The 21723-nt window shown below is 41.5% G+C and overlaps 1 protein-coding gene and 1 pseudogene across 1 annotated transcript in view; both read right to left on the minus strand.

Moving 5' to 3' along the window:
- Positions 1-8797: 8797 nt before the first annotated feature.
- Positions 8798-21723, minus strand: part of LOC125440140 (microsomal triglyceride transfer protein) — a 39393-nt gene continuing 26467 nt past the window's right edge. The window contains exons 11-18 of the mRNA XM_048509741.1: positions 21068-21280; positions 19859-20070; positions 18764-18861; positions 18545-18666; positions 16540-16767; positions 11557-11681; positions 10627-10797; positions 8798-9318 (exon numbers count right to left, since the gene is read on the minus strand). Coding sequence (XP_048365698.1) covers positions 9150-9318; positions 10627-10797; positions 11557-11681; positions 16540-16767; positions 18545-18666; positions 18764-18861; positions 19859-20070; positions 21068-21280 — 1338 coding nt within the window. The 3' untranslated portion in view covers positions 8798-9149. The remainder of the gene's footprint in view (positions 9319-10626; positions 10798-11556; positions 11682-16539; positions 16768-18544; positions 18667-18763; positions 18862-19858; positions 20071-21067; positions 21281-21723) is intronic.
- On the minus strand, positions 13128-13190 carry LOC125440438 (annotated as a pseudogene).

The raw sequence follows: 21723 nt of genomic DNA on the forward strand, positions 1-21723 counted from the left end.
TTCCGATTCAGTGCAATTAAAACATCTTGGGTAGCAGAGCTGCAAAAGACTGCCTACCAATCAGGATAGTCAGTTCTGTGAAAGATGAACTGTTGGTCTGGTATGAGCCAACTCTTTGTATCTTATCTTACTGGAGTTACTGAGTTAGATGAAGTAAAGTCAAATTTCTGGAATATAGGTAATTCCCACATGGGTATGGGCCTGTATGATTTCCCATTGCTTGTGAGACTGCTGATAAAACGCAGTAGCCCAACAGTGGTGCTTCCACGTGTCAGATTTCCCCCACGTGTCAGATTTCCCTGCAGCTTTCCTTCCCCAGTTTGCCTGCTGGAACCAGTACCACTTTGCCCTGACCTGCCTGGGCTTTTGCAATTTAAAAAAAAATCAGCACTAGAATATCATTATAATAATATATACTGACATGTGTCTCTAAACCCCCAGGTTTCACTTTTTAAAGAAAACTCCTTGGCCACTTTTGTTGGGAAAAGATTTACTCCACCCGCAAAAAAGGTGGCAATTCAGAGAACCTCTTACACAAGTTGTTATACTGTAATATTGATATGATGCTCTAGTGCTGATTTAAAAACAACAACCCCAGACTGGAGGAAGCAACAGTGACCATGAGGAAAGAGTTAGGGAAAACAGCAGCCATGTTGGTGGGAAAACCTGGATTTTCTCACCCATAGAGCAGCCATTCAGGATTTACTACGACCTTTCACAAAACTTCAGTCTGAAGCAAGTTTGATAAATAGCAGAGAAAAGCTGGAGCTACCCCAGGTTGATTACAGTGTTAGAATTTGTGCATTTTCTGCTCACAGTCTGGCAGAAGTCACCACTCTAAAGGTTAACAAATTGACAGTATCACATATTTTGCCTTACAGCCACCAAAGGAAAAATTAATCCTATTCAGGATCAGCCTTGAGGTTTTGAGCCTGCAGTCAACAGGGAAAGCCAACTGGTTTCACTGGATTTTGTACAAGGCTGTAGCTCCAAATGTAAAGTGTCTTACCAGACACCTGTGTCTAGGAATGAATTTTAGACTATTATGTTTGCTAGCATTTAATTTTCTTTTTGTAGCTGCTGCTGCTAACGACTATTTCTTCTATCTACATTCAAAGATAATTTTACCATCTGGTTTCGTTAGCTGTGGTGTGATTCCCTCCACGGTCCCATTAGCAATCGCAGCAATGTTTTGGCTACCTAAGGCAATGAATCTAAAAAGTTGGCTTTTTAAAAAATGATTTGAGTTTCTCTCGTTCTGTTTTCGGGTGGGGAAGATCAGTATTGGTTTAAGAGCAAAGCTGTAAAGAAATGGCAAAGATTGTGAAAAAGAATGTCTGTTATAGGTTTGGTTGGAGGGCAGCAGGGTGAAACAGGGAAGGCTGAATGGTTTGAAAACTTTGTAGTGATAAAAGAGACTGCTGCTTGAAGAAAACTTAAGAACGGTTGTTTGAAAAACCATTGATTCTTCATGCTGCTTTCAAAACAGAGGATATTATAACAAGGTCTGAAGTTTGATGTGACCATGATACGGAATGCTGCAAGCTTCGAATTTGAAAGACAGCAAACCCATCACTGGAACTGCACTCCTGGTGGGAGACCTTCCGGAATTTGTCACTCACTGTGTGTTGCACATAATGAAGATTTGATTGTACGAGGATCACAGGAATATAATAAACTGTTCAGATCATTTACGCACCAACCTTTGTAAGCAAATGAGCAAGCATTTGTATATTTTTTGAATGTTATGACAAATGAAATGTATTTTTCAGTAAACTATACTATAAACAATCCTTCAGTTAACTGTCTGGCTTACTTTTAATAATGCATCTACCTTACAGTAGCCACAGCTTATAATTAATGAGGCGTGTCAGTTGTGTGTGCGCATAATACATATATGAAAATACTTGCTTTGTGTACAAGTCTAGAAATATGTCCTTACCAACAAAATAACTCTAATCCGTAAAGTCTTCCAGTTACTTCTGCAGAAGAGAACCCGCCAGTTACAATGGGCACAAAAGGCTGATTTTGGTCTCATGAAATGCATCAGACTGCGCATTTTTGGTTCTTAACAGTATTGTTTTGTATTAGTAGCACATGCAGTTTAGCACAGCTGTCAACATTCATGGCCCAGGGAATCTGTGAGGATAAGGATTTTCTGCTCTGATCACCTGTTATACTTGCTTCAGCAGGACTTTAATTAATAGCAAATATGTGTGCACCGAAATGTGGACCATAGAGATTCACTGAACTGCATCTTGGTCATTTCATCTAACCTTGGTGGATAGCATCCTGGCCCATATAAGCTCTGGAGACAGGCATGTCCAGAAATTTTAGGAAGGACTGGAAGCTGTTGTTTTCTGAAAAGCAAAACCATACATGTTCTTTCTTTCAAATCTCATTTTGTTGCCCCAATTCAGTGTAGATGATTATCTATTTTAGTGGTTTTATTTATTGGCATTTAAATTTGGCCTTATTATTTCATGGGGGGGTGGGATATGTCAAATTAAAATGTCAAATTAAGATGGATCTTGTTCTTGCCTAATATATAGGTTCCATTTTTTTAAAAAAAGTCAAGCTGGCCAATGTCAACTGGCAATATCTTAAAAAGGATCACCCTTCCTCAGCAGGGATCCAGATCGCTACTTGTCCCGTTACAGTGGAGCATGCTGTTCATCCACTGAAATCCTTATTAGTACGCTAATTTATTAAATCCCAATCTGGATTGTAATTGAGCTGCAAAAAATGACACGTTTTGTTTTAGATACAATGAAGGAAGCACATACATAGATAACCTTAGCTTAGTATACTTCATTCCACAAACTAATGAGACAAAGCTTTGAGTTGAAGTAGGAGACGATGACAGGATGCCAGGGTGTGTTGGGATAGTGTGTGTATTTTTTGCAGCGCAGGCAATCGCATGTGGAAAATTTGCAAGGTTAAAGTTAGCAATGGACTTTAACAGGATTGCTTAGCAAAGGCATTCTTAGTTAACTAGCAGGCTGTCATAGACCCTTCGAAAGGCATGAAACCGAAATAGTTCTTGTTCCTCAATAATAAACTTATGCATCCTATCAGGGCAATGTGACTTTTATGAAGAAATAGGTTCTTAAGTACTTAAATATTGCACAGCTTGATTTCATTTCTAGTATCTTTTTGCTGGCAAATGCCCATATTGTCTGGATAATAAGACAAACTTGCTTTGTGCTCAACATTTTCTGTGATAGCTTATTTATGGAATATATACACCATATTTCTTCAAACGTAGGGCTCAAGATGGCTCTTCCTTGCATGTAAATTAGTTCTGTTCTTTTGTGCACTTTAGTGATATACTTTGCCAGTTTAACGAACTCAGTGCAGAGATACCTGTATGAATTGCAAACAATGAAAGAATGACAGAAAGGGCATATGAAACTTTGCGCTTCCTAAGGAACAGGATGGCATGGACACAGCATTAGAATACCTATGGCATCGATTTCCACACTGGTAGCTGAACCACCTTTGTCTGAATTAATTGGAAGGCAAACTAGACACAGCTCAAAAGACTGATGTTTAAATGCAGAAGAACAAGAATTACCCTGCCCCAGAAAATCCATCCCCAGGTTTCTGTTCAAGTCATTGTTCTGGTTGTGCCTTCAGAGTGTCAGGTGGGAGGAGAAAAGGGGAAAGTAATGCCTCGTCTAGGGACAGACCTGGCACTACCTTTGTGGCAGGGGAATTCCATATTTGCGCTGTTCTGTGCAAAAACCACTCCTAACAACACTGCTTACATGTAGAAAGAAAACTCCAAGATGTCGGTGAAAAGGCTAGGCTCGAATCCTTTGTTGTAACATTCCTTTTCTTGCTGCAAAGATGCTGTGTTTTCACTTGAAATACAAACTCAGGCTGCTTATGGTTGTCATATTTGGGTCTGCTGTAGGATTGCCATAGCAACACAGACCTCCATATTAGTAAACCATTACCTTCTGATTCCCAGCTGTTGAGCTAAATCTTCCTGGCATCCCCATTATGTCCAGCTGTTGGGGGTCAGATATCTTCTGAACCAAGTGCAGTGCTATGAAACGATGGAGAATCTGGGAGGGCATTTATCTCTTCTGAAGAAGCAGCAATGGCTTCTGAGGCTTTGGTTTGCTGACAACTACATTAGATTTAATTGGAAGCGGTACCATTATATGTTGATGGATCCTACCGGCTGACTGAGAGGGGCAGCTGTCTGAGGGCAAAGAACTTATTTTCATTCATTCTAACGATATCTTCCGCTACCATTGCCTGTTCCATTGCCTGGTAATTAAAACAGTTACATAACCAAATTCTTATGCACCAACTGTGTTAATATGAATGGACGCACAGAAGCTATTCTGCTGTAAAATGGTACCCTCTCTCTCGGTCTTCCCAGTGGCCAAGCATAATTGGCACCATGTCAGACTAAAGGAAATATTTATTCAGACAACTATTATTACGTTTCACAAGATGCGGAGATAGCAGCTACCTAGGATTCTGATTAGATGTTACAGGGATACATGATCACCCTTCATCTTGACCCTACATCTACCCCATAACACACTAGAAGATGAGATACTATAAGATGCCATTATGCTCAAAATTTCCCCTGTCCTCCCCTTGCAAGGAATAGCCAGTGAAGCAAAGGAAAGAAAACAGAGAGCAATAATTTTATGTCACGCATCTTTCACTCAAAGTTACTCGGGAGACAAGGTCAGTAATGCGGGTCTGTGTCCTTCTATAATATCCACTTTGTGTCTTGGATCACTTTTTAGGCATCTTTAAGAAAGAAAGATCATTCCTATCAATATCTAGTAGAACTTCCATATTCAATGGCAGTATGCCTCTGACATAGATAATGAAGACAAAAAACAGGATGGCTTTCACCTCCATGCTCCTTTTGTGAGCTTCCCAGAAGCATCTAACTTGCCACTGTTTTGTCTGAGCCAGCAGGTAGCTGGATATAGGTGGTATTATGGGGATGGGTGGGTGGGCAGACCTAACTAGAATTACAGCTACTGGGTGAACAGATGAGATTAAACATTGTCCTTTCACATCTGCCAGTCTAGCGCCAGTACCCAAAGGAGCATAATCTTTCGCATACATAAATAACAAAAGTGTGACAAACTTCTCACTAGGTTTTGTTGCATTTTTATTTTTAGGTTCCGAATGGAAATGCATTTTGAACAACATGGTAACAATAAATACACCATAATCAGCCCACTGAAAAGTGAAGTGCTAGACAAGGAGCACTTGTTCCTGCATCTAATGGCTCCTTACTGGTAAAGGAGCACCTCTAGTCTCAAGGAACTCTTGCTGAGTGAGCTTCTCCATTCATTTCAATGTCAGGACATCTCTACAGACATGTGGGAAGTGCGCTGAAGCACAAATTGAAGTGAATGAAAAAGTCTCCTTATCTAAAAGTTCTGGATCAGTTGGGTTTTTAAGGATTAAACCAGATGAGATGCTGGAGGCTTGTTAGTGCTTTTAAGTAGTAGCAGCAGCAGTGCATGATGCCAGTTTGGCTCAGGGCTACAGAGAAGACAGCACTTAACCCTTCTATCCTCCGTGCAGTTTTGCTAATCAAGACAAAAAAGATAGCATCCCGCACTTTGGCTAAATATGTATCCCCTTCTTTAGCTATCACTAATGTGCTAAAGGGTCAATTTCCAAAGCTGCAGAAGAAGAGTAAGATCTCCCCTCCTGCTATTGCCCTTTCAAAACCGCAAAGAAGATCTGATCCTAGACCTCTCAGCTTCAAATCTGTTTGGGCCCATAAATATGTATGTGTGTATTGTTCACCTGGTAGACTGAAAATGTATTCAAATAAGGTTCCCTCCCCTGAATGCTGTTTGTCCTAGTGTCTTGTAGACAGTACCTATGCTAATTATTATATTAGATATTAGAGTTGCCAGTTGCAGGTTGGGAAATACTTGGAAATTTTGAAGGTGGAGCCTGAGGGGGGGAGGTTGAAGAGGGGGGGCACTCCAGTTGGTTGTAATGCCCTAGACTCCACCTTCCATTTTCTCCAGGTGAACTAATCTCTATTGCCTGGAGATCAGTGGTCATCCCACGAGCTATCCTGTCATCACAGGAGCTATCCAGTCACTACCTGGAGGTTGGCAACCCTATTAGAGGTAAGTATCAGGAAATCAGTCAGCTAAGGTTTGTCAAATAAGGGATTCAATACTTTGGGAAGCATAAATGTGTCATTTATTGCACAGTAGCAATGACAAAATTTGTAAGGCTCCAGTCACTTACTTCTGAGAGACTTGGCAAGTGGAGTGTTTGAGAAACGATCTGGAAAAAAATCATTATGAATTTTGCTGGTGTTGGCTGCAAAAGACCTTCAGTGCTTACAATATCCTTCAGTGAGTAAGTCTTGATTTCATTCATTAAAATTATTCTACTGAATAATTTTGAATGGTTTACACAGCAAGATAGATCTGCTTTCTACTAGCATTGTATTCTGATTGCACAGGGGAAGCTATGCATTAAGCAGGGAATTGGACTAAATCAGGGGTAGGAAACCTTTAACACTCAAAGAGCCATTTGGACCTGTTTTCCACGGGAAAAGAAACACTTGGAGCCGCAAATAATTTTTGACATTTAAAATAAAGATAACACTGTATATATTAAGGTTTTTTACCTTTTACTCCGCTCATTCTGAGAAGCACATGGATGCGTCTGTCCTGCTGCCTGCAGGGTGGGCAAGGATGGGGCCAGCAGCTTGGCCTCGCTGGCTGCTGGGAAAGCGCCCGCCCCGCTCCAATGGGGCGGGCGAGAGGGGAAGCCCGTGGCGCCGCCCAGCCGGCCATGGGCAGTTGGTGCGCCTGCCCTGCTGCCTGCAGGGCGGGCAAGGATGGGGCCGGCGGCTCGGCTCGTGGAGCCGCAGTGCAAGGGCAGAAGAGCCACATGCGGCTCTCGAGCCGCAGGTTCCCTACCCCTGGACTAGATGGTTTGTATGGCCCCTTCCAACTCCATGATTCTATCCTGTTCTTCTTAAAGCTGTTGGATAATTTTGACACTGATGGATTGGCTGGCCAGAGTAAAGCAGAATACTCTTATGGGGGAAGAGTGGATCTGCAATTGCAAGCAGAGTATGATCCAGCAGAATAACAGTTATAGCCGATGCTCTGAGGAAGTTCAGCAGTGCTCACGCTGCCCCGCCAAACCAGTTAGGTCATGTCTGAACTTCCCATCCTTCCAATAAAATATATAGAAATGATGTCATAAGGGAAGTTGTACAGCCATCATTTCAAACCATGCAGGCTTTGGCAGAGTTGTCATAATAAAGATCATCTATCTGTTGCTTGGATCCCAGAGTCTTGCAGAGAGGGCAACATTACAGCAGGAAAACTGCACATATGTTGTGTATGGTCCAGGATTAGAAGGAAGCAAAATCTGTCAGTGGGGTCTTCTAGTCATTCTTAAATTAATCATCTATGTTGAGTTATCACCTTCCCCCCTATGAATCAGCTGCTCCTAATTCTTGGCCTTTATTCTTTGTACCCGTCAAAATCAAACGTGGATTGACCCAAAAGCACAGCTTTACAGCCATATTTACATCCATTACTATCCATGAGGTGGAGATGATTTGCTCATTTGTGTGTATTAATGAATTAGATATTGTTTCCATTTGAGATGTCCAGCAACAGAATTGAAAAAATAAGGCGTTCTTGCAGCAAAGAGCAATCTAACATAAATGGAACTCTTTGTGAATGCTCAGATTTCGTACAATGCCCAACCATAATAGGTCTATAGTATTAGTAAAAAATAATCGTAGATAATAGGGGATGGTTACTTGTTGCTTTAAGATTTCCAGATCTTCTGGCCCAGCTTTATGATGTGTGAGCACACCCCATGTTTCACATCATTTCAGGATAAGACTTAAAAGCACTAACATGAACTATATTGGTGTCTGTGGGTTTTCCGGGCTGTGTGGTCGTGGTCTGGTAGATCTTGTTCCTAATGTTTCGCCTGCATCTGTGGCTGAAGATCACCTCTGAAGATGCCAGCCACAGATGCAGGCAAAAAGTTAGGAACAAGATCTAGCAGACCACGACCACACAGCCCGGAAAACCCACAACAACCAGTTGAATCTGGCCATGAAAACCTTCAACAATATATTGGTGTCCACTAATGTTTGCTTGAGAGGGGCAAAATTTTGTGTTTTGCACTATGCCCACTAACATCTCGTATATCTTTGGCCAAATTTATCTATCCTTTGTACACAATGTACCTGTTCTGTTCAAACAATTTATGACAGCAACAAAAGAATCATTAGGCGCAGAGACCTGCTTTCTAAATCAACAACTCAGAAACAAATAAAGGGAATAATAGGGCAATTATATCCAAAAACACCTTCAGATAGCTCCCATAAAAGCAGCACATTACCATTTTCATGCCATGTGCCCCAATAAATATGTTCCTCATGTATTGTTTAGTTTTGAGGCCTTCTTTGAGTCCAAATTAAAATACACCTTGCAATAGCATACTGGTGAATAATAAGCTTTCATCAGGAGCGTCTACATAAACTCCATTAAGATGAATGGGAATAGTACAGGAATGCAGTTGCTCCCTGCCACAATTCTTCCTTTTAACCAGGTTGAACAAAAGACATTCCTTATAGGGTTACACACACGATTCTCTGGACTACCTTTAGAATACTGCTGTATGTTTTCATCATTATCAGCTTTTAAAAATGTGTACCACGAATTCCATAATCCCTCAACTATACGTCTGCTATGGAGTCAGGTGACTGAAGGTTGCAGCCAAAAGATATTTAGACATCATCATTATTTTACTGTTTAATTTTTTAAAAAGCTGCTTATCAGAACCACGGATTCCAATATGTACCTTGTTTTAAGAGATGTGTTTTTGTTTTTAACCCCAAAGGGATACTCAGTGAGTGCTTGGAATTGCATCACAGTACACTTTTTCCTTAGTGCTATAACGACAACAAAAAGATTCCTATTAAATATGTAAACAGAGAGCACCCACTGAAGGCTTCATTCTAGGCCTCTTGAAGCTGATAGTAAAGTTCTCAAGGACTTGAAATGTTGTTGATTCCAGTCCTAAGCTAGTGCAGTACATAAAAAGACTACTTCAGCCAGGATTGTGGTGAAATTAAAGATCGAGCACCTGCTTCAAAACCAGCTTTCTGGGGAGTCAGGCTGGTCACTGAAAACTTTTCTGCACGTGTTCGAGTTCTCTTGATGAAGGGGGTACTGAGAACCTTCCAGTAGCCTTGCTTTTCCTTTCCGGGAGGTATAAGATTTGCCTGAAGGCAGGCTTTCATATTTGGTTATGTATTGCCTTCCATAAAAGAAAGAAAAGACCTTATTAAACAACTAAAACAAAAACAAAAAACTCTCATCACAGGCATTCTCAATGTAATAATTGCAGAGCTATAGGACAAAATAAATGTGTTATAATCTGGGGTACAGCTGAAGGTAATGTTGGCATTATAAGGGGCAGGAGGGTGGACTTCCTTTCTTTTGTGACAGTCCTCTTAGTTCCTGCAGTTTCATTCTACCTCCATTTATGGTTGTAGCAAAGGCACACTATTTTGCTGCCCCCAATTATTCAAGACTGGGTGAGAGAGTGCAAAATTCTTCCTACTTCAGCATCTTTTGCCCACACAGTGGAGTCATCAGGGAAAGTGAATATGTTTTGTCCCCCCCACATATACCGCCCGGGGATCGGGCGGTATATAAATTGAAAAAATAAATAAATAAATAAATAAAATTGGCTAAGGGTTTGAATGTCCCATGACGAACCCTTAGCCAATTAGTGTGCAGGACACACAGGGACCAAAGCCCTGTGTGTCCTACAATGTCATTGGCCGTTACTACTTGTGGAACAGCTGCTCCATTGCCTGGCAAAGGCCCCCTCCCACCCCCCAAGTGGCGGCGGGCCAAGCAGGCCTGGCAAACACCTCCCTCCCTCTCACCCTCCCCCAAGTCACGCCGGATCCAGCAGGCCTAGCAAATGTCTTTCCTCCTACCCAACCATCTATATTCCACCCTCCCCCACTACTAGCCACACCTTTCAACCCTCCCCCACCCCAACACTCCCCTTCCCACTCTCCTCCCACCCCAAGCCACTCCTCTCTACCCTTCCCCTATCTTCACTTTTCCATTTACCCCAAGCTACACCTCTCCCACCCCTGAGCCACACAACCAAACCCAGGTAAGTGGTGCACCACAAAGTAGGGTCGGGTGGGGGTGGGGCGCTACAAACTCAGTAAAGCCCATTCTTGGAGGGGGAGATGAACCCTCTTTGACCCTTTGCTAGGGCCCATTGCATCTCCCCCGCAATGGGCTTTGCTGCCACTCACAATATGTCCCATAAAGGCTACTATGTATAGTATATAATTTGCAAAACTAAGCTTTTCTAGATGAGTAGAAGGGGTAGACTCCAGTGATTCACAGCCTATTGTTCACCACTCAGAGCCCTTCGGGGGTTGGATGGTATAGGAAAACTAATAATAATAATCCTAATTTTTATCAAACTATATTAAGCATGGTAACAGAGAAATCAGGAGGACAGAGCAAAGACGCTCCAGTTACACGGTGGAAGGAATCATGTGGCAAATGGGTGTCTACTGCTTTTGTTTCCTACCTGAGAGGAGTTCCAGTTTTGTCCACCTCTATGCAGACTAAAAACGGATATTGTGAAAATTGAACCGTGGAGATGATATACAGTGTTGCTTCGATTTCATAGCTGGTTTCCATGCCAGCCTTCACAAAGGAAGAGTCCACAACTATGTTGCCCACTACCACATAGCTCCCCCTGCAAAAATAGATTGAAGGACAAGCAAGGTCAAATGGTGAATGGCAGGGAACCTCCTGGGTAATAGACCAGATGATATTTTTGTCAGTCACTCCCCTACTTGAGGTAGGAAGCAGTGGTGCAGATTTCCACATCTATCCAATGAGCCTTCTTCATTTCAAAACATTCACTCAATGGCCTCCAGATTGGGAGTAAGTATACATACATCACATGGTTGATTTTCCAATAAAATTTGGAATGGACCTCATGATGTGTACATACAGATGCTCAATTTGTGCATTAATCCCTTGTGTGAATGGAGTGGAGATGGTGTGCCATATGGAAAGAAAAGGAAAGCACACCTTTACTTCCCAAAGTTTGTAGGGGAGCAACGGTCAAAGATATCAGCTGATCCCACCTAATCTCCCTCTCCCTCTCTCTCTGTGCGAAATCCATTAAAATTTACATTGGAATAAACTTTTGTGAGCCTTTATGAGGTCACAAGACGCTTGTTTATTCATGCTGTAACAAATGAACATGGCTAACCCTGTAGAAGTATTAATGAATCTTATATTTTAATTATTAAATACTGGTACTATTGCTAGGAAACTGTTTAGCAGAATTAAGTATGATAGCATCCACCAAGTAAAGCAATAAAAAGATGTTCTCAATTCCCAGTGCATTTCTGCATATTTTAAACAAGTACAATTTTCACATTTTAATTACTGACAAATTTATTCAATGCATTCCCTTAGTTGTGTACACAATGAATTATCTTACCGGGTATTGACAGTGCTTTTGGATTCTCTGTACCAAAGACTAAATTCCAGTGCGCCTGAAATGTCAATAGACAAGCCTCCCTGGAATTCGATGCTGCATGGGAGCCCAGATTGCAGCTGGATACTCTAAAAACGTAAAGGAGCACATAGTCCAATGATATTAAATGTAAAACATTCCTGTTTATTCAGATCTCATTCTGAAACTCATGATAAAAAGAAAAGCATTCAGATATTCCACATAACAACGCTTTAATTGTGAATAATAGTGTTAAGAATTTATTCCACAGAGCTTTCCTATCATTTTAATACAGGTATGTCCTAATTATCCTGCTGGCAAAGGAATGAAGGAGTCTGGGAGGTCTCAAGAGGCTAACATCTCCCTTGTCCATCCCCAAAGCTTAATTCCAAACTCTGCTCCTCCCCTTCAGTAAAAAGAACGAAACTGCTTACTCCAGTGTTCCCAATCTTATTGGTATGGTAACCCACAACTTTAACTTTGTACAGTGACCTGTTTAAGGGCGGGCCAAGGTTTTTTGGTCCCCAAGACAAACTATGACCTTGTTTGGGCATGCTGCAAAGTCTGATTTGACGATCTCTAAATAGTGGTCCAATATTATCAAGAAGATTAAATCATTAGGTTTTTCACTGGAAGCATTTAATACGCTTAATTCGAATGAGATCTTCAGTATACTTAAAATAAGATTACTGGACCAGGAACAACAGCTACTTTTAACATTGGCAAATGAATCATGCTCTCCCCTATATTATAACACAGTACCAACATATTGGCGGTTGGCACATTATATCGATCTGGTATTTAGCTCTAACTCTAGCTAGGTAGGTGCAATGTGTTCCCATCAGCAGTAGAGGAGGGTCGACAACTATCTATACCATTCAATGAAAGGTTCTGTTCATACCATTTACATCAAACAGAGACTGTTACTCATATGATCTTCTTCTGTCCTAAACATGCAAGCATCAGATATTTGCTGCCACAAACTACAATTATTAAAGCACTAATTTGCTCAGCCAATTTTGGAATTGCCCTACTTCTAAACAGTAGAAAAACAGAGGTACTGGAAAAGACCACAAAATTTCTTCTGCAAGAAAGAGTATACATACTCAAGAGCAACATAAGAGAACTTGATCTTGTTTTAATATCTATTTATTTTATATTTGTCCTTGTTTTCATGCCTAATAAAGGTTGTATGATGTGATGTCATGCTGGAATTGGCACCCACCAATTCTAGCATGCCGATTTCTATAGTGTCCAACCAGATGTATTTGAGAACCCAACAAATATCACACAAAGGGTGCAACCCTGTCCCCACTATTAACCCCAAGCAAATGGGGTTTCATCTTGTTCTCTGCCGGTTGAGCCAGAACCAGAGTTTGAGGAGGTTTGCTTAAGAAACTCAGGAGATACGTGAAGGTGGCAGATGGTTGTGAAAAGTTGTGGCCATGGTCTGGTAGATCTTGTTCCCAATGTTTCACCTGCATCTGTGGCTCGCATCTTTAGAGGTGTATCACACTCTGTTACACACTGTGTCCAGTGAGAAGGGAATGTTTAGTGGGGCCATGCTAATCTTCTCTGCATCGTTCCAATTTTAGTATATGTGCTGCCGAAGCAAGCACTGTTTAGTGGGGTATATATTGGGACATGGACAATATATACCCCACTAAACATTCCCTTCTCACTGGACACAGTGTGTAACAGACTTCTCTCTGTGATACACCGCTGAAGATGCCAGCCACAGATGCAGGCGAAACATTAGGAACAAGATCTACCAGACCATGGCGACACAGCCCAGAAAACCCACAACAACCAACACTTAGAATAGATGCCCCTCTGGTCAATCACCAGTATATATGCACATACAGAGCTATTTTCTATTTACAACCTGCAGGTTTTAATGGAAATAGTAACCAAGAGGGGCTTCCCTCCCAACAAAATGTTGTTTACAGTCCCATCTTCTATGGAATCAGGAGAAAGCAGAATTGTTTCAAGCCTGTATTTTTGTTTTTGCAGAAACTGTTCCACATTTGCATCTCCACAAATCAACTGAGCTGCGATATTAATTATTTAGCTTCACTTTTAAAAGCAGGTTGAGACATTCCCATGATTCTTTTGGGAAAGGAATTCTAATGACATTAATGTTAACATGAGAAAGGATTTACGGTGGAATTAGAAGAGGACAAGTCCATGGAGAGATCCATCCCTTTCAAAAGGGCTCTCTCGTAACAATGTTGGAATTGTTATGAAAGAACTGCAAGTATATTTGATTATTAGAAGGCTTCCTGCTAGTTGGCCATGTTGGCAAAAGCTGATAGGAATCACAGGCCTTGAACATCTGGAGGGCCATAGGTTGGAAACCATTGATCTAGATCATAGGTGTCAAACTCGCAGCCCTCCAGATGTTATGGACTACAGTTCCCATCATCCCCTGCCAGCATGATGCTGGCAGGGGGTGATGGGAACTGTAGTCCATAGCATCTGGAGGGCCGCGAGTTTGACACCTGTGATCTAGATGAACAATACCGAAAGTGGGTGGGGGACTTGTGTAGGAAAGATGAATCACTTCAGCATGTGCAACGTTCCCTCACTAGCTTTCCGACTACAGGACTTTGCACATGCGCACAGCCCTCAGATGAACTAAGCTGTCAGTGCTGTGGAGGAGTCTCACACTGGGAGTTGCCTTAAGAACATCTTCAAATAATTTTGGAATGCTGCAGACAAGTTCAACCTTGAGAGAAAGCATTTCAAATTAAACATGCTTTATAGTGAGAGTTTCCAGTTGCTGTACAGCGAGAGTTGCTTCAGGCTCCAGCCCCCAAATCTCCAGGTATTACCCAACCTGGAGTTGGCAATCCTATTTCTAGTCAATCTAATTTCTAGATCTACCTTCAGGCCCAGAAAATGTGAGCCCTCCTTTAAGCATTACTTGATGACTTTAGTTATCTCATGTTGAAAAGTCTTACTTTTTCAATATGAGATGACTAAGCACAAGACCCTTTATTGATGGCCCTTAGCACCCAAATGGCTGTTGAAAAAAAAAGAGCCATTCATTTACTACATTAGGCCGCTGAAAATAACACAAAAGAGCTACTGAGAGAAGTGCCAAATGATTTCCTGCATAATTCAGAAGGAGACACAACTTTACGAACAAGCAGGAGACGGTTGCATTTGCTGGAGTTTCTGCCAACGTTGGGGTTGACAGCTGTCAGAATCTTTTACAGCTGGACTGGAAATCCCCACAGAGTCAATTTTGGAAGTGATAATAGCTCAGGGTCAGAGCAAGTCATTTCATTTGAATGCTGACAGACAGCCAAGATTTTAAAGTTCACACAGTTTGGCAAGCAGATTAACTTTATATATAGCCACTCGGACAGCATAAAATAAGGTATGTTGGGGTGGAATAATGTTTTACGCTTAATTCTGTGGTTTTTAAAAAATCTTCAGGAAAAAGAACAAGAAGGCAGTCACAGGAACTGAAATGGGGTGGGGGTGGGGAGTACACTAAGGCAGAGGCTATTTCACCTCTTTCTCCTTGCATCATTTTTCTACTTCAAGTCACCACCCCCAAAATTGCTTTGACCTCCTGTGGAGGAAAAATATAAAGTTTCTCAAGTTTGAGAAATTGAGTTTTCTCAAACAGAGTGGCAATTTTGGGCAGGAAAATAGCACAATGTGAAAGCTCAGCAGCCACTCTTGCACCATGCCACTCTCTCCTTTTAAAAATTAAAATAGGTTTAAATAGAGCCAAATTTTTCAGGGGGGGGGGTGTCAGGAAACACAAATATTTTTTAGTTTCTAAAATCAAATATTCGGGGGTTTTGGGGTTTCCTGATTACTTGGAAGCCTGAAAAACCTGAATTCTAATTTTACCCCCCGAAAATGATTTTGCTCAAACCTAGACCATTATCGCTGAAGCCTATACCATCATCTCACCAGTGTTTCCGGAATGCCAGTTTCTAAATTATTCATATTTACTGAAAAGGAGGCTTATCACTGTGTGGGTACCTCATATCATTGATATGGCTACCTGGTTGGCCAAATTTAAAAATACCAGAATCGACATGCTGGCACAATTCTTGGGCAAGTAGGCAAGAATTCTGCAAAACTATTTTTGGAGCTTAGTCAGTGGTGGGATCCAAAAATTTTAGTAAGAGGTTCCCATGGTGGTGGGATTCAAACAGTGGCGTGGCGTCAATGGGGCTGGGTGGGGCACAATGGGGGCGTGGCCAGGCATTCCAGGGGTGGGGCATTAATAATTTCTCTGTTACTGTAAAAAAACTGTTACTGTAAAAAAAAAGTTCCTAATTTCCAGCTGGTATCTTTCTGTCCATAATTTTAACTCATTATAGTAAGTCCTATCGTCTACTGCCAACAGAAAACAACTACTTCTCTAATAGACTGCCTGTCAAATACTTAATACCTTCAAATACTTAATTTTGTTTCTTGAAATCAAAAGAAGGATACTTTCCTTAAACAAGGAACGTTACCATATTTCTAAAACATGTTTTTAAAACAGCCCAACAGGGAGAATGATCCCATTTTCTACCTTCGCTAACCAGCCACATAGGAAACAACAGGACTTTATGATTTTTGGACCTAATTTAATTTCTAACGGAAAAGCAGACCCAATTAGTAACCCCCTCTTGGCACACACAAATAATTAGTAGCCCACTCTTGGGAACTGGTGAGAACCTGCTGGATCCCACCTCTGAGCTTAGTGTATATCAGGCAGCCAGGAAGACCAGTCTTGAAAACACCAAGTATGTAGACTCTTACAGAACTTAAATGCCAGATCAGGTTTCCCACCCCCATAGTTGTGAATACAAAACAGACTAATGCTATCCCGGCTATTCTTACCTGTGATTTTCCTATACTAACATGTTGCGTTGAGGAAGCTAAGCAGGGATGGAAATAGGGAACGTTATATGTGCTTGGAGACAATGGAAGCATCCAGTGTATCAAGCATACCTGTGAGTGATCCATCAGAAGAATGAGCCCTTTCACCACATTCATGGGCTCAGACGAGACAGAGAACATTTTCGACATCAAATCCCCATATCCATGGAAAAAGGTAACAGGTCTAAGTTGAACATCAAACAGGATTGCTGACATGCCAGCAAAGGACTCCAGATCTTCTTCACCCTCATCCGGAGTTGCTGCTATAAGGGATTCCAGACCCTGAGCCTCAATCACCACCTACAAAGAGGGCAATGGTACACAGCAGAATTGAGCAGACTAATTGCTCACAAGTGTTTTTACTGAAGAATAACAGATACACACACAGGCTGTAATCTTGGGAGCACTCCTGGGAGTAAACCTCAATATATAAAATGGGACTAACTTATGAATAGGTCTGACTAGGATTGTTCAGGGAGAGCACATCTAACCAGAAAAATTCACTTTGTAAGACGTAACAGCATCTGACCAAAATATTATATTGTTTTCTTCAGCACAGTTTTTTTAATCAACATTGTGTGTTACCTTGCAAGTTGAAAATCATCTAAATTGCTAGGGGCTATATGGTAGATAAATAAAATGAAAGCCTGATCTCAGATTTGTAATGTAAAACTGTTTAACACAATTGGAACAGTAAGGAAGGTAGGTGGATGTAGAGAAAGAGCTTGAGTTAACTGACATCCAGAGGGTACACCAATGATACGCTGACATCCAAGGGTACACCAAAGATGCTCAAATGCCCTGAAATCAACCAAATGCAAAGAGGCAGTTCCTTTCCATTCTTTTCTTCCTCTTTTATTTGGTTGTCCATAGCATTTCAGTACACATAGTAGCAGCAAACACAGTCTGTTACTGACTTTATCCTTTATAGTAAGCTTTCACCAATCCTGCCTCTCTGATGAAAGCATCTGTAAGAAACACATTTTTCCAAATATCCAAACCTCACTGATGTGCAAATTTAGATACCTTTCATGCACATTTATAGAATGGAATTCATGAAGGTGGCCTCAAAATAGCACTTTTTGATGCAGATGGTGTAGCAGCTAACATGTCAGACTAGGATCATAGAAACTCAGGGTTCAAACGCCATAAAAAGCTAGCTGGGTGACCTTCCTCACAGGGTTGTTGTGAGGGTAAAACGCAGAAGAAGAGAATGATGAAAAACATAGGAGAGGAGAATGATGAGTTTCCATTGGGGAGAAAGGTGGGATATAAATACACTAGCAGCAAAGCCCATTGTGGGGGAGATGCAATGAGCCTTAGCAGAGGATTGAAGAGGAAGCATCTCCCACACAATGGTTTTTAGTGGGGCTGTAGCTGGGCAGGCTGGTGGCCATATTCTGCTGGTCCACTAGTCTGCCTTGTCTTTGGGGGGTAGGCGAGGTTAGGCAGGGGGTGGTTGCTGTGGGGGGGAGGCGGGGGAGGCTTGTTTTGGAGCCAGGGTAGTTGGTGTGGGGCGGGGGGAAGGGAAGAGAGGGCTTGTTTGGGACCAGGGAGGATTGCGGGGCTTTGTTTGGGAGGCAAGGGAGAGTTGCCCAGGTTTGGGTGGGGGGTGTAGAGAGAGGGCTTGTTTGAGACAAGAGAGGGTCATGCGGGGGGCGCTTGTTTGGGGCAAGGGAGAGTTGCTTGGGTGGGGGTGGGGGAGGGGAGGGCTTGTTTGAGACAAGAGAGGGTTGCTGGGGGTGGGGGTAAGGGTGGGAGGGCATGTTTGCCCGCAGATCTCTTGAGATTTTTGTAGGTTTGTCAATATATTAAGTTATTTAGATCTATATTCCACCCTTCAAGAAATTCAGGAGCCTTCTCTGTCCAGTGTTATGTTTACAACACCTTTGTTGTGTTTATAGCACCATTGTGAAGTAGGTTAACCTACTTATATTTTTTACAGCTGAGAAAGGATTTATGTCTCAGTACTCCAAATGCAACTCTGTCCTCTACAGTACACAACAAATTGAGTTCTGAGCAGTTGAATTAGGCCTTGGATGTTGTTTTAGAAGTACATGCAATTAATAATACTCACCTGAGTGGCATGAATTTGAGCATATTCATTGAAAAGAAATACATTCAGGTTACTTTTCCTCAAGATGCCAGAACCAGAGTAGAGAATGGCTGAACTATATGTGGATGCCACATCTGCACCACCTTGATTAAGCAAAGGCAAACATTGTAATTATTCTTCTAGCAGAACTGAGTGTCAAGAAACGTCAATGAATCTACTATATTGTTTGTAGTCACATACGCATTAGGTACCCAGAGAAGGCTGAGGAAGTACCCATCTTTGAGAATCGGTCATAGTTATGAATGAACCTGTCCTTCAGAGCTCTGCGGATCATCTTGCTGAAACACAGAAAAATAATATTCTTAGTGACCAGCAAAATGTTTTTGTTAGTAATATTAAGAAGCACCCACAAGCATACAAAGGGAAGCTTTTCCCTTTCTCCAGAAAAATTCAAAAACTTTATCAAAAGTCCACTGAAACCATAAGATAAAAATTTCAGTATTATGTAGGCTTATATATTTGTAAAACTCTCCATAGAAAAAAGTTACTGTGAAGTTTTGACCACTGCATAGGGATCAGTGAAAGAAATTACTGGAGGAATGTCATGGAGGAATTACTGGAGGAATGTCATGAACTACTTTTTATTGTATTTATTTTACAAAATTTGTAACATGCCTTTCTGCACTCTTAAGGGCCAACAAGGCAACTAACAAATCAAGCATACATAATAAAATCACATCTTAAAAATTTTTAAAATCAACAAAATTTAGGCAATTAAATTAAAAAAATTAAATTTAAAAATTTAAAACAAGAGCTACAATACACATACAAAAACATAAAAATAACCATTAAAACACTGGGCAGGAAGTAGGAATCATTGAAGAAACACTAAACAAAACAAATGGTCTTCACCTGTTGGCAGATGATGGCAACAGAAAGAGGACAGATGAATCTCCCTGGGAACAGAATTCCAGAGTTTTAATGCCATGACTGGTAAGGTCCTCTCCTGGGTTGCCACCCACCTAATCTCAGAAGGTAGGGGCATCCAAATCAGCCCTCTGAAGATGGCTATAGTGGTCAGATGGGTTCATAAGGCAGTAGGCATTCCTTCAGGTACATTGGTCCCAAACCATACATGGATTAAAAAGTCCTGTGCCCAGAAACCTGTGCCCAGAAACAGATTGGGACCCAGTGTAGATGGGCTAAAAATGGATGATATGGTCCCTGTGACCCACTCCAGTCATTGCTGCAGTATTCTGCATCAAGTGAAGTGAAGTTTCAACATTATCTATACACATAAATAGATATATAAATAACAAATGAAACTTGATATACCTGGCAGGCATTTCAAAACGTAGAATGTCCTGCACTAGTGAAAGCATGTACTTATTCATTTCCGGTGGCAGGTCTCCAATGGAGAGGAGGAGATTTTTTACTTCCATGTAGGAAGGATTGTTGCTAAGGATGATGGCAGCTGCTGTGACGCGAACACTCTTCTCATGTACTTTCCGATTCTGGTGATAAATCCTGTTCATTATTTTCTTCACCTAGTTTGGATACACCCAAGTCACAACACATGTAAATGGTTTGACAACAAATGTGAATCGTGTTCATTTCAAACTTCAAACTGAGACTTGCCACTAGCAAGGGAACTTGTTCAATTCTGCTGTAGCTTGGAGATCACAGATAAGCAAAGATTATTTTTGGCTGACCTGTGGCTTTTTCTGTGAAAGAAATTGGTGGGAACTGGTGGGAATCTAGCCTGGAAATGCAGGAAAGTCTGCATTCATGGATCATGACAATGTATGGTTTCCAATGTATTGTCGAAGGCTTTCACGGCCAGAATCAACTGACTGTTGTGGGTTTTCCAGGCTATGTAGCCGTGGTCTGGTCATTTTTGCTCCTAACGTTTCACTGGCATCTATGGCTGGCATCCTCAGAGGTATGTCACAGCAAGATGTGTTCTTGCTGTAACATGCCTCTGAAGATGGCAGCCATAGATGTGGGCAAAACATTAGGAGAAAAAACTACCTACATTAGGAGAAAACGCTTCCACACAACCTGGAAAACCCACAATGGCCAGTACAGTTTATAAACCTACTGTATTGTTTAATGGATGTCTTATGCTGTCTGATATATATATAATAACCTCAGTGAAGTTTCACTATGAGAAAGATGGACCATAAATAAAATAAAATAGATTAGCTCAAAGTAGACTAAGCCATGAAAAGGGGAATACATGACTTCTCTTCTGCAATGTTTATTTCCACATATTTGACCGGAACCGAAGAGAGCCCAGCGGAACAAGGGAGTCCCTGGTGTAATCTTGTGCAGAGTGGCAGCAACAAGCACTTTCTGGAAACACTTCCCGGTGCTTTTAGAATTGCTATTAAGACCCTTCTGGCTTGGAAACACCGGACGGGATCGAAGAGAACGTTAGGAAATAATTTTTAAATAATTATTTCAATAAGGGAGGAGAGAACTTTCACGTTGCTTTTGGAAGATTCTTTTGCATTCTCTTTTCCTTCAGGGGATTTTTTTTACCTCACTGGTGATGAAAGCGGAGTCGTATCTCTGCAAGGCAGAAACAGCAACATTGCTGACAAATCCTTCTCCAGACTCAGCATGTTTCAGGAGTAGTGGGATAGCTTCAGGCAGAAGGGCATTCTTTAATGCTAGTAGGTGAGCCTTTACATCATCTGCCTTCTCAGCCCGGGTTAGGCCTCCCAAGATCAGCTTCTTGGCTTCCACAACAGCCTGAAAAGAAAACATTGCCACTTTCCAGGAAATTTCAAACTGAAAAGGAATCCATGTATTGATCTACGGATAAACTTCAGCTCTTCAGCCATTACAATTCTGGCAATCAACCGCACATAAAGGGAGATCATGCGACGCATGATCCTCTTGATGGAATGCCATTTTGTTTGACTGGGGGAACAAGCACAATTCCCAGGTTTGGCACATACCCTGTTTCCCCGAAAATAAGACAGTGTCTTATATTAATTTTTGCTCCCAAAGATGCGCTATGTCTTATTTTCAGGGGATGTCTTCTTTTTCCGCTCCACAGCTGCATGCGCTGGTGTTCTGTTTGATGAGCATGCTTCCAAACAAAAACTTTGCTACGTCTTACTTTTGGGGGATGCTTTATATTTAGCACTTCAGCAAAACCTCTACTACGTCTTATTTTCAGAGGATGTCTT

Source organism: Sphaerodactylus townsendi, linkage group LG10 (genome assembly GCF_021028975.2).
Source record: "Sphaerodactylus townsendi isolate TG3544 linkage group LG10, MPM_Stown_v2.3, whole genome shotgun sequence".
In the NCBI taxonomy this organism is placed as follows: domain Eukaryota; kingdom Metazoa; phylum Chordata; class Lepidosauria; order Squamata; family Sphaerodactylidae; genus Sphaerodactylus; species Sphaerodactylus townsendi.